At 33.2% G+C, this 16,059-nt stretch overlaps 2 protein-coding genes and 2 long non-coding RNA genes across 5 annotated transcripts; 2 read left to right on the forward strand and 2 right to left on the reverse strand.

The window, feature by feature from the left end:
- LOC105139623 (mediator of RNA polymerase II transcription subunit-like protein) lies at window positions 1-5,083 on the forward strand. The gene is made up of 2 exons (XM_011046122.1): window positions 1-993; window positions 4,076-5,083. The coding sequence occupies exons 1-2, from the start codon at window positions 569-571 to the stop codon at window positions 4,710-4,712; spliced, it is 1,062 nt and encodes a 353-aa protein (XP_011044424.1). The 5' UTR covers window positions 1-568; the 3' UTR covers window positions 4,713-5,083.
- On the reverse strand, window positions 1,112-1,594 carry LOC105139622 (uncharacterized). Its single transcript, XR_845019.1, has 2 exons — window positions 1,526-1,594; window positions 1,112-1,455 (listed from the first exon to the last, which is right to left on the reverse strand). It is a non-coding gene; the product is annotated as an uncharacterized LOC105139622 (long non-coding RNA).
- A 6,640-nt stretch (window positions 5,084-11,723) lies between the features above and the next one.
- LOC105139625 (uncharacterized) lies at window positions 11,724-15,719 on the reverse strand. 2 transcript variants are annotated; one of them, XM_011046123.1, is made up of 4 exons: window positions 15,567-15,719; window positions 13,813-14,027; window positions 13,633-13,734; window positions 11,724-12,716 (listed from the first exon to the last, which is right to left on the reverse strand). In XM_011046123.1, the coding sequence occupies exons 1-4, from the start codon at window positions 15,569-15,571 to the stop codon at window positions 11,977-11,979; spliced, it is 1,062 nt and encodes a 353-aa protein (XP_011044425.1). In that variant the 5' UTR covers window positions 15,572-15,719; the 3' UTR covers window positions 11,724-11,976. The 2 variants fall into 2 exon arrangements, with proteins under 2 accessions (XP_011044425.1, XP_011044426.1); XM_011046124.1 differs by having other exon boundaries at window positions 13,813-14,047.
- LOC105139624 (uncharacterized) lies at window positions 15,587-15,791 on the forward strand. Its single transcript, XR_845020.1, has 2 exons — window positions 15,587-15,682; window positions 15,727-15,791. It is a non-coding gene; the product is annotated as an uncharacterized LOC105139624 (long non-coding RNA).
- The last annotated feature ends 268 nt before the right edge of the window (window positions 15,792-16,059 follow it).

Raw genomic sequence — 16,059 nt, forward strand, 5'->3', positions numbered from 1 at the left:
AAATCTAATTTCATTGTGAGCATTATGATATTAGAGGTGGAGGTGGAGATGGAATAGTAAGAAATCTTGGGGTGGAGCTCCAAACCCTTATCACAATCATCATTGATGAAGAGTTTGCTAATCCCTATAAGAAAATGAGAGAAATCTTTGCAGAAGGAAAGAATCAAGAAGCAATTAAGAGAGAAAGAGAAAAACGACAGCAAGACCAAGAAATTTCCCGGTGAATTACTTCTTCCCTGTCCTCGCCATCACCCTTCCACAATTAGAGAGGGCTACAGTGCTCGCTAAGGATTTGGTTCAGCTGGCAAGGGTGTAGATGCTCTGAAAAACTTCAGGTAAGGATGCACTGTGCTGACCCAAAGGACCAAAATCAGAAAATCTAAAGATCATGGATTTAGTAACCGCTTGTTAAGAGTGATGGTACCAATTAGTGAAATTCACTCCCTAGTTTCCTCCCTCTCCTTCGACTCGGCGCTCACTCACCGATAGGTACCATCATACGATATAAAAGGACAAGCAAAGTAACGAACCTCCTCCAGCTCCACAGAGAGAAAAAACAGAAACATACATGGAGCAGCAGCAGCAGAAGCAACAATTGCTCCAACAAGAAGTGCAGCAGCAGCAGCAGCAACAACAATTTCTCTTGTTACAGCAATTAACAAAACAAGCCCAACAACAACAACAACAAGCTGCCATTTCTCGATTCCCATCAAATATCGATGCGCACCTGCGTCCACCATCCAATCATCGCCCACTCACTCTTCACCAGCAAAACCCTAACCCTAACCCTAACTCTAACCCTATTCCCAATTTGCAGCAACAGCAAGGGTCCAATTTGGGGCAAAATGCGCAGCATTTACAGCAGCAGCAGCAAAAGGGGATTCGGCCTCAGGTGAACCAGGTGGAGCTCCAAATGGCGTACCAGGATGCTTGGCGTGTTTGCCATCCAGATTTCAAGAGGCCATTCTCTTCTCTTGAAGATGCTTGCGAGAGGTTTTTTAAACTCCCTCCCTCCCTCTTTTTTTATGTAATTCAATTTTTTTTTATTTGTTTGTTATGTGGGTATTTCATTTTTTGTCTTGTTTTTGTGAAATGTGAGAGTTTATTGTTCATGCACATTTTTCGGTGATACGATGATTTCTTGTGGAATGGAATATTGAATGATCTGTGATGAGATTGAGATTGCGATTCATAACATTTTGGTAGTCTGTGACGGTGCGGTAATGTTGGGACCTGTTTATGGATATCATTGGAGTTTGATCACATTTTATTCGGCATCTTGTTGTAGAGAAAATGCATTACTTAAGCAAGATCTCCTAGACTACTTTGAAGTTTACTGTTGTTTGGTGTATGAGAGTTCTTATTTGGTTTGATTGTTCATAGATACAATGTGCTTCTTAGAGATTGATAGACTTTATATGCATATAGACGGAACAAATTTATGGGAGTTGCCATGTGGCGCTTTGGTCCTGATGGTTAGGGTACTATATGCATATAGACGGAACAAATTTATGGGAGTTGCCATGTGGCGCTTTGGTCCTGATGGTTAGGGTACTATATGCTTATTTACACTTCATTACATGTTGCATTAGAAAGATTTGTATTTCTTTATTATGGTTTCCCAACAAATTGGAGATAGAAATGGATATAAGGTAAATTATGACTTATGGTGTTTGGATTATGCATTTGCCAAATGGCATGTGGAACTCTTGCTAGTTTTTTTCTTTTGCTCATGCAATTGATCTTTATTATTATTTTCTAACATAGCTAGAAAATGGAAAAAACAGATAACATTTGTTGTACTGTTGTAAGAGATGGTTATTTTCTCTTTCACTGAATGCAACTGTTGAAACTATACTGACTGCTGTGGCAAAGATGCTTGCATTTGTTTATACATAATTTAGTTGTAAATATTAGGAAGGTCTTGAATTGTTGTTTTCAGAGTGAGGAATTAGGTCTTGAATTGTTGTTTTCAGAGTGAGGAGTTGGGTTTTGTTTCTTAAATCATGCTTGTGTTTTGAAAAAGGATTTGATATGAATTTGATGAGATGAACCGGGAACAAAGCAAGGGAAATTCCAAAGTAGAAATGATTTAAGCAAGGGAAATTCCAAAGTAGAAATGATTTTCCAATTTTATCTTGTAGTGATCCAAAAAACGTTTCTCTAGATCACATAAATGAACTCTTACTATTAGCATGTTGCTGTTTTGTAGTTTTTGCCATATTTATCAGAAGTTGTGGAATGAATCTCCTCAGTTGGAAACACAGGAATATGGTCAAATACCATAGATGAGAATTCTTTTATGCATATATTACTTGTGTTAGCGCTGTATATACTTGCAGGCATATATGCACATGGATAGTTTTATACTTGTGTGGTTCTTCGTGAGGGGAAACTAGATCCGTTTCTATTGAGTTCTCGTTTACGTTTTACTTTTAGGCATTTAAAAATACCTACAAAACTCTCTCCTCGGATAACTTTTCAGTAATAAATGTGTGAACTTCCTTTTCATATTTTGACTTTGGAGTTTCTTCGTAATTATGTATTTCATTCATTACCCTGTCTTTTGCTTTGGCAAGTGAACTATTCAGAAACATGTTTGTATCAATTTGGCTGTCCCAAATTGTGAAATAGATTTTGTATCAGTATCAGAATTCATAAATAGGAATGCATGATTCCTGTCTTTTGAAATAATTCCAGCTCTGAAAATTGTCAGTTTTTTAATTAGAAATTATTGGTTGATACATGCTTTGGTGTCTCTTGGTTTTTTTAGGATGCATTGGTATAGCTTCATTTAATGTACATGATGTGTGGAGCTCATCATCTAATGTGCATAATGTATATGTAGCTTCTGTAATGGAATTTGAAAATGCAAGCTGAAAGATTTTGGCAGTAAGCAAAGGAAAAAAACCTTGAAAATTGAATGCTAGAGGTTCTTAAAACAACACTTCAACTCATGTTGATTTATACGTAACTTTCCTACTTATAGGCAGTACACAATGATGTGCTTCCTAACACTCCCTCCCAAACCACATTTATGCACAGCCCAAAAAAAAGCTAAAAGAGGACGCATCAAATGTAAATGCTTGCATATACTGTGCAAACTATGGAAACTCAATATGAAAAATTCTACTTGGTGATGTGTGGTTCCTCATTATGTTCCATGCATAGAAATTATGTTATCATTTATTATTTTCTAATTGATGTCCTTTTGCCAAACTAGAGGATATATTTCATTATCTATGAAAACAAAAATTGGTCTTCTTATTTTATTTGCAGTTTGTGAAATCCACCTACATCCTGCAATTTTCCTCCATTTTTGTGATTTTTTTGCTATTCAATTATTGGAAATCCAGTGTAACAACTTCATATTTCAATGAAATTTTGCATAGCAGCCATTGTTTTTGTGCTCTTTTGGTGTTATGAAGGGTTGAACATTTTTTTTGTAAGCAATGCTAAATGGTTAGCATAAGTGAATTTTGCTTTGTATATGTGTATTCAAGTATTTACCTCAGAGTATACAAGTATCAATGTCTAAAATTTTTAAACTTGGACGCAGTTCCTTTCAGTATTTGTTTTGTGCTACTTGAGCTACTTATTAGAATGTGAAATTGTTGTTATTCTAAATTATTAGTGTCAACAGAAGCAAAAATAATGCCAATAGCTTTCGTTGTCTTATGAAATATGTACAACTGCCAAATTTCAAGTCTTGCACTTTTTATTTTTTCTTGTGACGTAAAATTTTATTATGCTGAGCATTAACCTCGAAGATTTGTTAGTTGGCACTTGGATGCGATGATTCACATCATGATTTCAAGAAAAAATATTTGGCAAATTGATGTAATTTTGTATTTTTGTTTTTCAATTACAAAAATAAAAATAAAAATGAAGGGAGTGATGAGATAGGGTGCCATCCATTTCTTTCCGATGGTACATCTTATAGACAACACTGACTTTAATTGTGATTTAAAGTTGTATAGTTGGGCACTGCTAGTTGGATGAATAATTTCCACCATGGCCTTCAAAAATTCTCCTGTTAATTCATTTCACCTTTCCTCTTGCAAAACATATCCAGATTACTGCCTTACCATGTAGTAGCAGACTATGAGGCAGAGGAGGACGATAGAATCCTTGATTCTGACACAACTGGCCAGATGCCATCTCGTTTGCAGCAGTGGGATCATAACATTGCTGCAAAAGTGGCAGAGTTCACAGGCACATTTGAGAAACAGGCCTTAGCCTTCAACATAATAAGCCACAAGCGTGCCTTGGGTGAATTCCGAACTGAAGAGAGATTGATGATTGAGCAGGCTCTTCTCCAAGAGGAGAAGCGACTTCTGCTTGATTTGAAAGCTGAAACGGATGCCAGGGAGAAGGCCAGTCGAGAGGCTCAGTTGAGAATGGCAGCTATGGTCCAGGCTGAGCAAGCTCGGGCAGAGTCACATGCTCGTGCTGAAATGATGTCCCGGGCCCCAATAAGGCCAAGTGCACTCGGATCGCAAGGTAACAGTGTTCAAATTGGTCATGACATGAGAGAGCAGGAACACAGTGTTAACCCCGAAGAGATGATGAATGGGTGGGGAGGCAATGCTCAGAGAGATGAGAAAGAGCCTTCTGAAGATTTCTTGAATCATGAGGAGACTGAAAATGGGGACTCAGCAGGACATGGTGAGTGGAGAGAAGTGGGAGAATTTGATCTGAACACCAGATGAACCATGCAGGGTAATTGGCAGGAAAGAAAGCTGTTGGTCTATTTCAATCTCAATGGCATGAGAATGGCTGAATGACATCTGATTGTGATTATCTTTCTGGAAAGCATGAATGACCAGCTCAAAGGTAACTGGGTAATTCAAAGATGTAATTTCGGAATGCTAATGTTCTCCTATGGCTTTCTTAGACTAGCTTGTTCAAAGCACCTGTGAGATGCATGAGATTCCCTTGTAGTGGGCAAACCTTGAAGTAACCTCGTGAATATTTAAGGGTTCGACACTATTTTCATGCTAAACTAGTTTTGGCAACAGGAAGAAGATTTCCAATGATAATCTTGGTAATTCTAATGGAAAAAAGCCATTGTTTCTGTTTATCTATGTGTTCCGTTGTAAACATGCATGGAAATCAGCCATAATTTACTCCAAAACCGTGTCCATGGTTTCTGTTTTTTCTATTTCGAAACGATGTCGAAGCGGATGATAAATTACATTTAATTTCATTTGTCTTAAAATTTATAACAATAACCAAATCATTCAAGAATGATAGAAAGTATGCATGACAACTGGATTTCAATGAAAGCTACTATCCATGTTGGGAGTTGGCCAGTCCATATAGGAACCTGCACTTGTCTGCAAGAACACCCGTAGAGTTGAAACACGGAGCTAGAAATGAATGGATGACCAAAATTTGGAGTCTCTTAAATCCAATCGTGGGCGAAAGGCTTCTCACAGGACTATTATTTCTACTACCATGACCACAGTGAGTCTCTTATGATTTGATTGGTATTTTTTTGCTTTGCTTTGCTTCCTATAGTTATGAATGTGTTGTTGGATTTTGTGTTGGTATATACCGAAAAAGGGTCGTGTTTTCGTTTGTTAGAGTGCACTCTTGTGATGTAGGGTGAGTTGCTTGATGAAGAATTGTTGAGAAAATTTATATCGGTGTGTTTTAGGATTTAGCAATGGTTAAAAACATGAATATTAATAATCTAACATTTTCTTTTATAAATATAAAACGATTGACTAACTAATATTTTCTCTGAGTGATTGGTGATTGTTGACACTCCATTAGTGGTAATTTTGTTATCTTGAATCAACATAGGTATTTTAGTGCATAAATTAAAAATAATAGTAAACTTGTAAATAATCTAACATTTTTTTGTGAAGTTTTTCTTTTTGTGTCAAAGTTGGAGGATGTAAAGTGTTATAAAATTATTAAAATTTAAAATTTACCTTTTTAAAATATATACATAAAACAAAGAATTAATCAAATTACAGAAAGCTCAATATAATTTTTTATTATTTTTTTTATTAATCAAAGGACCAAATCATTTAGTAATTCTAAGCAGTAAATCAATTTGTATAGTACATTATATATCATTTTTTTTTTACTGATCATATCTTTACAACAACATATATCAATCAGCACAAAAATAATCCAAACATTTTAGATCAATATTAAACTCAAATGTGTGACTTATTCACTTGTCCTTATATCATCTCTCATTTTTTCGTTTTTATTTCATTTATATCATGTTAACTACAAACACAAATAACATATACTAATAAATGACATGCATTGAGCTTATATATATAACATTTAAAGTGAGTAGTACTTCTTTATATGCCATTATTTAGATAATATTTAAACTTACATATTTTAGTTACATAATACAAAATAACAATCAAAGTTTACAAGATAAAAGGTTTCTTTATACAAAATTAGAAATAATTTCCACCAATTAACTACAACAAAATAATAATAATCGAAGGTCACTCTTGAATGAAGAATTTGATATAAAGATCAATATTTCATTACATAAATCTCTATTATTACAAAATATTTTAAAACTCTTCAAGAACTACATTATTTTGTGCAACTTTCCTTCACCTTCATTCTCATTTTTAATACTTTAATAAAAATCCATAAGATCTTCAATGGTTGATCACTTTAGCATTTCCTTTGGAAGCCACTAAATCTATTAATCTTAACTAAACATCTATTATTCTCTAATTAATTCTCGTGGTTGCCGATCATTTTAGCATTCTCATTTGAAAGCCATTTAATCTAATAATTCTAACTAGATATTTATCAATCTAGCTAACCTTTATGGTTGGCAATCATTCTAGCATTCCCATTCAAAAGCCATTTAATCTAATAATCTCAACCGGATACTCATCAATTATAATAACACTTGTTTCATTTTTTTTGTTGTATATATCAATATAATTGAATACAAAGCTAAATGAGAACTTGTTAAATAGAGTTGTTTACAAGGTACAAAGTACCTACCTTAAAGCTGATTTTGTTGAGATCCTCCTTGTTGTCCTACTCTAAAGTTTTCTCCTATATTAATAGGTTTTACAATCAATTATTGTTTTATCCAAATATAATTCATTCCTATCATGTTTATCCATACAAAAACCCAATATCTATTCAAGGAATCCAAATTTATAAATTATATGGAAATTCATCATATCATGAAACAATGGTTCGATTCATCAGAAACTATTATTCACACATGAATACATATGTATACAATATAATTCTCATGTATGACACATTTCAAAACTCTAAACCGTAGGAAATAAGTATAAAATAAATCTCATAAAATTTGAAATCTGAAGACTCATGTATCTGTTTAACTAAGAAAAATAATTTAAGATTGCATGATTATCAAAAAACTAAGGAAGAGAAAAGATGAAAATATAATTTTAAGTATAGGAATAAAGGTGAGAATTTCTTTCATCCCCCCCCCTCCCTCTCTTTCCTTTTATTTGAAGGAAATCCCAACTCCCCACATTCCTACTAGTCTGTTTATATCCTCAACAAAAAAAAATTATAGGAGTTTTTTTTCAAAGAAGACAATTTATATGCAAGTAAAACAATAACTATTTTCTATAAAGAAGAAAAAAATAGTCTTGTATAAAATATTTAAGCTTTGATTTTGAACTTAGTGAAGTTAATTTGCCCAAATGAAGATCTTTTTCCATATGAAGAAATAATTATCATGTTAGTTTGGATGTTTAGAAAATAAGTTGGACTTGTTTCTTTACAAAACTTGTCTGCTAGTAGAATTTATAGGTTGTCTTAGAAATATCATATTTCTCTCAATATGAGCTTCCTTTTAAAAAACAAATTGGTAGGTTGATAGGTTTTTGAGTTAGGAATTCATCAAAATTGAGTTTTGCATCAATGGACTTCTCTAACTCAAAATATTCAAGTAGAAATGACCAAAGGTCAAAACTAGCGAGGCTTGTCTTTGAAGATTGTAATTTTCATGCTCTTTCTTCCTCTTTTTATTCTTTTCTTACCATATATGTATAGAAAGGTATGCATGTAACTTTTTAATGTCACTAGAATCATTTTATTTTGACCTCTACAGTTCAAGTTCTATATAAAACATCGATTGAAGGTCAAATATGTCAATATTTAACACAAATTGGAACATGGTCCAGTTCAAGTTATGTATAAAACATCGATTGAAGGTCAAATATATCAATATTTAACACAAATTGGAACATGGTCTGAATTTTATCTCCAAATTACTCATTTTTTAATCTTACATTCAAAAGTATCTTCAAAACATAAAATAAAGAATATTAAGACATCTTATATATAAAACATGGGTAAAATAATAGGTAAATATAAGTAAAACTATAGAATAATATGGTTGTATTAGTTTCTATATCAAACTCTCACCCTTAGTGGGATGCTAGGTACCTATCAAAAAAGAAAAAAACATTCATGTTAATAATAAATATTTTATGAAGTCCTTAATCTTTATCAATTCTTTTAAGATAATCCCTAATATGCTTATTTATGCTTAAAACATAGTACAAAAAGCATATCATAAAAGGAATAAAAATATATTTATTTTATGCTTATCAAAAAGACAAAAAGAATGTTCTTTAAATCTTTAATAAATAATATAAGCACCAATCAATATTGGTATTTACATTAAGCCATTTGTGAAAAAATAGCAAGAAGGTTAACAAGAAACAAAAATAAAGAGGGGACCTAAATCCTAAAACTTAACATATAAATTGGTGTTAAACAAACATAATATGCTGCATATGAAATTGGGATACACCTCAACATATCGATCTAATACACAAAATAGGGGACAAACACTAAAACAAAAAATAAAAAGGGTTAGGTTTTACTATATACACAAACATATATTATTATAAATTGTTACAATAAAATTACTTTTTTTTTCCTTGTCACAAACAATCATTATACTAGCTAACAAGGATATAATGATCTTTTTACAAGACTTTTTGGTCATTATTAAATCGATTTGGAACATATAGATCCTTTCTAATTTTCTTAACACAATAGAATTACTAAATCACCCTTAAAAGCAAGATTTAATTTACTAGAATTTAGGGTTTCTTTTGTATTTTCACTTTTCCTAAGCATAGTAAAATTATTAAAATACCATTAAAAGTCAAGTTTCTTTACATCTTCATTTTTTTATTGTAGTTTTTTTTGTTATTATCAAGTTGACTAATGAGTAATTTTGTAATTTTATAAATATTAATATTATAAAAAAAAACTAATTGATGCACATGTCAAATGGTGTGAGTAGCGTTGCCCAATGGCCAAGTGCCGACTTCTAAGACACCATTGAAATCTCCTCGACAGCTCTTTTATGCTAGAACAGCAAATGTTGTCACCAAACCACTAATTTGATGTCGCTAGCTTCTTTTTTTTCTTCGCTCCTTCATTTCCATGTCAATCCTTTTAAATTTTCAAAATAGCTCTTCAATTTATCTTTCATTCATATTTGATCTGTATTTTTTTATTACTATTTATTTTATTTGAAATAATTTATAATTTTTTTCATCTATTATATTTGATCCTTATTCTTTTTAATGCTATTTTTTTTATCATTTTCTTGATTTATTTTATTTTTCAATTTCATCACTCATTAGTTTATTTCATTTAATTTTTACACTATATTTTATCCAAATTCTTTTTATTACTATTTTTTGTTTTTTTATTATTTTCTCTATTTATTTTATTTTTCAATTTCATCCCTTATTATTTTATTTCATTTCATTGTTATACCAGAATTAGTCTCTCTTTTTTTACTTGCTATTTGTTTTTTTGTTATGATTGGAAGTTTTGTTTCATGATTTTTTTTGGTCTATTTTTTATGGAGTAACAGGGTCTCATGACATGGGTTACAGGTTTTGAATATTAGCCCATTTTGATTTTGATTTTTTTTTAGTTTTTTTTTAAATTGATTTTTTTTTCAATAGTCAACATTAGGTTATTAGACATTCATTTTTGTGAATTTTTTTTCTTTTTTTTTTTATTTGGAGCTATCTTAATGTCATATCCCGAATCATGAGGTAGTTATGGTAACCTAGTTGACTCAAATTATTTTTGAAGTTTTTTTAATGGATTTGTTTTCTAGTTTCTCTTTATATTATTTAGTTTAATTGAGAGTTGACCCTTTTTATTATATTTAATTTTTTATTTGGAATTATTTCAACCTCACAACTAGGCTACAAGTTTGGAATGCTGGCTAGAGTTAGATTTTTTTATCCATTATTAAAATTGATTTTTTTTCTCAATTTGTTCCTGGACTTTTGATTTGCTAGTAATTAAGCTTTTTTTTTTGTTTTTATTTTTCTATTTATGACTCAACAGCTTTTTTTTGTTTTTATTTTTCTATTTATGAGGTTATCTCATTCTCATTCAATTTTGCTTTATTATCAAATAAAATTGTTGAGACATTTTAAGAATACTTAAAAAAAGGTGTTTTTTTAATATTGGCAAGCATTCATTTTTTATCAGTCATTGTCGTTTTTTTGGTTTTTATTGTCATTTTGTTTTTCTTATAATCATATTATTATATAAACTAAGCTTATTGAACCTATTCAAATTAATGACCTGGGTTGCAAATTTTTCTTGCTCTTTTTAAAATCTTATCATCGCTACAGCATCGTTTTTTATGTTATAAAAAATATAAAAAGTTTTAATCTGAAAAAATAACACAATAAAACAATTTGATTCTACTTGAGTTAACTTGTAAAATTTATGATTCGGGTCACAAGATCGGGTTAACCTCAAAGAAAACAAACTAAAACAAATAATAAAACATAATTCATAACCAGTTCAATGTGAAATATATCAATTAAAAAAATCAAGTCAATTGGATTACTCGTCAAACCTATGACATGGATTATAAGGCTAAGATATCTATATAAAAAATAAAATTGCGCAAATAATGAAACTCAATTTTCAATAAACAAATATTAAAGGAAGAAATTAGAAGAATATATATAAAAATTTTGAAAAAAGCCAAAACAATAAACATATTATTATAATACATAGTATTATGTGAGGTGATGAGAGTAAAAGCTCTTTTAATTTTTGCTAATAATAATAGTAGTAGTAATAGAATACCCGCATGAGAAAATGAAAGAGAGAATTGAAAATAAGTCTAAGCTTTAACCTACCAACATCTCTTCCAACCACTTCAAAGTTCCTATAGATTCTGCAATACATAAATAAAATCCACTCTCTTGTTAATCTGGCTTCTAATGTTTCTTCTTCTTCTTCTTTTACTGTGATTCATTATATGCTGACTTTAAAATGATTTTGACTTCGCTTTTTTGATAGATAGCAACTCTCAATAACATGTTTTAAATCCAGCTGGAGATTTGTTCTTAATTCTATTCATGCGGTTGGGTTTGGTGTTTCCTTTTCACCTTCAAAAGAACGCTTATTTATAACTAGGGTTGACCCTGCAATTCTATATAAAAATTTCCACGCTTTGGGTAATAAAAATGGCGCTCGAGTTATCGAACAACATGAAAAACAAGCCCTAACGGCCATGTTGTATTTTCAAGGTTTCCGTTCATATCTTTATAGTTTCATGGCTCAACTTTCTTCAAGCAGAGTGAGTATTAATGAGCTCCTCAAGTTTCCCAGTGATGCCAAGCACTCCTGCAGGTTTGCACCGTGGAGAAATAGGTAAGAAAAGGAGAACAAAAGAGTCCAATCTCCCCGTAGAAACTTGTTTTCAGATTCTGTATAAAGGTGTTTAGATACTTGCCAGACAAAAGATCTCCCAACTCCAACAATGCACACTTTTGAACAAGCCCAGAAAATGCATTGAACATTCTAAACTAAACCACACGACAATTTACAAAGAAATGACAAAACAGAAGCTTCTCCCAAACTTTGGAACGTAGAATCAAAGAAATGAACGTGGAAAACAAGCAAGAATACACATCCTAACACTGCCTACAAAATATTAGGGAGCTGTGAATCCAATCTGTGCTGCAATTCCTTAATCTTCATGGAAAGCTCTGCCTTCTGCTCCTTGTAGCTCTGCAGCAAGTACTCTTTTCCTTCTATCACTTCCTTCAAATCACCTACTTCCCTCTTCAGCATCTCAATCCTCCCGCCATCTCCCCTTCCCTTTTCCGATGTCTCAAAATTGCTTTCCCCGTCAAGATACCCATTTGCATGGCCATTTCTAGCCTCAGATGGCCATGCTGTGATTGTTGATGGTCTGTCATTGGTGTCCACATGTTTCACACAGTGATCAGCAATTGCCTTTCTGAGCCTCTGGATTTCCCTTCCAGAATCAAACAAATCCCTGTTAGCTGCATTGATCTGTGATTGCAAATTTGAAGCAAGTGTCAGCTGAGCATTGAGTGAATTCTGTAATTCCAGAATCTGATCCTGCATCTCAAGAATCATGTCGTCTCTCCTCCTCAGTTGCTGCCTCAGCTTCTGTATAACTTCTCTTTTGCTGAGGATGTCAGAACCAGATTCCGAGACACTTGGTGAGTCAGAGCAGTTTGAATGGCTGAATGGCTTTGGAGGCAACTCGAGGCGATCAGGAGATGATACCCACATAACACCATTCTCCTTGGTGAATTCCACAGCAGGAACCATCACCAAAGGTAGAGCAACGTCTGATTCAGACAGCATCTGGTCGTTGGACCGGTGCTTCAGATCTGCAATGCCTTCATTCCCTGATTCAAACCCAAATTCACATATGAGATAAAAAAGAAAAAACTTCTAATAACACGGATTCCGTTATACAATGAAACAAATAACACATTCTATGATTGTCAGATAAAGCAAATACATAACAACCCGACTATGTCTTGAAACCCAAGCTAGCTGGATCAGGTACATGGATCTGTTTTCGCCAAAATGTTCCGTTCATGGCACTTCTTTTCCCTGAATTTGTGACGCAGCTTTTCTTTTTTTTTTCTTTTTTCTTTTTTTTTTTGGGGGGGGGGGGGGGGTGTCTCATATCTGCAAATGCCGCCATTCCCTCTTCTAATCCACTTCAATTTCATAAGGACTTTACCTCCTCTGTTCTTTCATCTTTCCGTCATACTAATAATTAAGAAAATCACATGGATTGGTTGTGATAAAGCATTGCAAAATTAGAGGGGATAGATGTCAAATTATAGGAAGCAAAGTATGGACCATGATACAGTTATATTGTGCTTATCCTTATTTGTGGTGTTTGGGGTGGGGGGGGATTTAAAAAATAAAAATAAAAAAGTAGGATTGTCCATCAAGGACGGGTCCGCATAGGATTTGTGTGCCAACGATGTACACACAAAGAAAGAAGTTTTCTTTTCATCATTTCCTCAAACCTCACAAGAACATATCCACCTCCTCTCACAATCCCTCCCCAACCCTCCGTCACCACAATTAAACAATGAACATGTATTCAGAAGCTGAAGGAACTGCACTGAAAGGAAGATGCAATGCAAAGTGACATTATCATGCAACTACAACTAGCCACTTCCAGAATCTATATCACAAGATATCCAAAAACAGGCAAACCAAACAGGTTAGCAAACATTTAGATTAAAGTATCACATACTCTCTTCAACCCTTTTGCAGCATGAACAAGAAAGATTGTCATACCTGAAATGCAGTTGAAGCAAACATCACCACCTTGTGTAAAGGAATACAAGTTTGAATGCATATTGCAACCTGGAGATCTCCTCTCAGATGAATTCATGTTCCCTGCATTGCTCATACTTCAAAAGTTATGGCCAAATTCTTATTAAAGACTACTAGCTGATGATATAAACAGCACTACACCTTTCAGACCATCACTAGCATTTGCCTGTTGCTTTGAGTCCAGTGTCTGCTTGAGCTTGTAACCAAGGCGAATTGACAATGTACTTAACAAGGCACCACCGGCAATAAGAATCCAATTTGGTCTCTCACCCTGAAAATTTTGTGCCTTCTGACCTCTAGAAGTCCCATTAGTTCTTGTTTTCATTTTAAGAGGAAGTAAGAAGCTTGAGAACACACTGGATTATCCAAATATAACCTACATTAACAATGCATCAAAATTCCATCGATAATTATATAGAAACACTAGGTGAACTCACATCAGGAAGCAACAAGATTACTAGATTTCAGCATTTCCCAGATACATGCATGCATACTAAATTACATTGACATATAACGGTGTGTGCTTGTATGTGCATAATTCAAAAAAAGCAGGTGAGAACCGCCAATCAAATATAACAAAGACAACATTTTAATATATCAAATGTTAGTTGCAGTTCAATAGAAACAATGCCAAGATCAAAGAGACAAGCTAAGGTAAATGCCACAAGCAATGGCCTATATCCACATACATGGCCATCCAAAAATCCAACCATATCTACAATCCCAGACATATTAAAGCTAGTTTATTTATTTTCCTCTTATGCTGGAAAGGGCTAAGCTAAAGCTTGAGACTTTCCCCATCTTGCGTGCTCTATCAAAGTTTCCATTGGCTAAACAAGCAACAATAAATGCACCATTTACATTGTTTTAGAACACAGTAGAACCTGACTAAGACTATCCTTACCTTAAGGCACTCCTGCCCAGTCTCTATCCTTACCTTAAGGCACTCCTGCCCAGGAACAACCAATTCTCACATTTGCACCATTAAAACACCATGAACAGCATAACAGGAGCCTCTTATGGGCCCATAATCCTTCCTAACCAAACTTGAGACTTTGCCAATACTCAACTGCATTATCTATGATCTATCTTTTCCATTTCCAACAGGACAAAAATTTCAGTCTCATCATTGACCTAGTCCAGTACACATTTTGCCATCCTATTTGAAACGGAAGTACCCTTAACATCACTCAGCCTCACTTCTCCCAGAAATAACCCCCATCTCCTTATGCACACATGCAATCTGATAAATGTAGATTACAAGGGAAGAATACTCTTAGCATCCAAAATTGGCATAATCTAACATACAGCTCAAAGTTCTCAAAAACCCTACTGCTAACTTCATAAAATAGAGTAGAAACCTCTATTACCTTCAACTGACTATCAAAACAAGTAAATGACATACACAACAGCATGAGGTATTCAGAACATGAAATTTCTGATGCAAACATTTTCAACAAAAAAAAAAAAGAGCAAATTAAAACCAACAGATTGGATGGGATTTCAAAAGAGAAAAGAGAGACAACATATTCTTCAACAACAAAATCTGTCTGATAATGATACTGATAATAATAAAAACATTAAACAAGAAGAAAGAAACCGAAACTGCTGTCACTTCATCTTCAAAAATAGGGTTGATAATGCAATGAATGAACCCATCTCAATCCAAATCCAAATCCAAATAAAAAAGGCAAACATCGTAAAAATCGTGACCATCATTACCTCAATAATAACAATAAGAAACACAACCAGCACTTCATAATTTTACCTCCTAAGGAGTTTAAAACAAACACAAAATGTCAATAAACCAATCAATCAATTAAGATGCTACAAAATAGATGGTAATCGCAAGCACAATCCCAAGTATTGAATTTGAGACAAACAAATAAACCTACCTCATTCAATGCAATAGATTGATTAGGGTTTCGTCTTCTCTCTATAACTCCGTTGAAACCCCCCGTTTTTAACCTCTTCTACCATTTGTTGTCTCTCTCTCTCTCTCAAATCAAACGTCCACGCTAAAATAATTACCTCAACACTTGAAAAGAGAAAAAGCTCTCTCTCTCTCTCTCTCAAATCAAACGTCCACGCTAAAATAATTACCTCAACACTTGAAAAGAGAAAAAGGCAGGGAGTGTTTTTGATTTGGCGGCTTTTGGATTTCCCTTTTCTTCTTTATATCTTCTTTTCTTTTCTACACGATTAATTAAGTTTGTTACAGGGGGGCTTTCTGTAATTTTCCAAACTTTCCTCCTTCTTCCCACGTCGCCGATTTATTCTTTTTTATTTCTTATGCCCTTCCATTTCCGACAAAAATTTGGAAGATTCAATTCCTTTTTAAGGTTTTTTTAAAAACAAAAATCAGTTTTGCCAATTCAGAATTACATC

Source organism: Populus euphratica, unplaced genomic scaffold (assembly GCF_000495115.2).
Source record: "Populus euphratica unplaced genomic scaffold, PopEup_1.0 scaffold96.1, whole genome shotgun sequence".
Classification (NCBI taxonomy): domain Eukaryota; kingdom Viridiplantae; phylum Streptophyta; class Magnoliopsida; order Malpighiales; family Salicaceae; genus Populus; species Populus euphratica.

Bases quoted from the DNA above. Each gene is read 5' to 3' on its own strand.
- LOC105139623 (XM_011046122.1), top strand. From the start codon at position 569: ATGGAGCAGCAGCAGCAGAAGCAACAATTGCTCCAACAAGAAGTGCAG. The intron at 994-4,075 runs GTTTTTTAAACT...AAACATATCCAG, and splicing joins CTTGAAGATGCTTGCGAGAG to ATTACTGCCTTACCATGTAG.
- LOC105139625 (XM_011046123.1), bottom strand. The intron at 13,735-13,812 runs GTGTAGTGCTGT...TGAGCAATGCAG, and splicing joins TGCTAGTGATGGTCTGAAAG to GGAACATGAATTCATCTGAG. The intron at 12,717-13,632 runs GTATGACAATCT...GGTTTGAATCAG, and splicing joins TTGCTTCAACTGCATTTCAG to GGAATGAAGGCATTGCAGAT.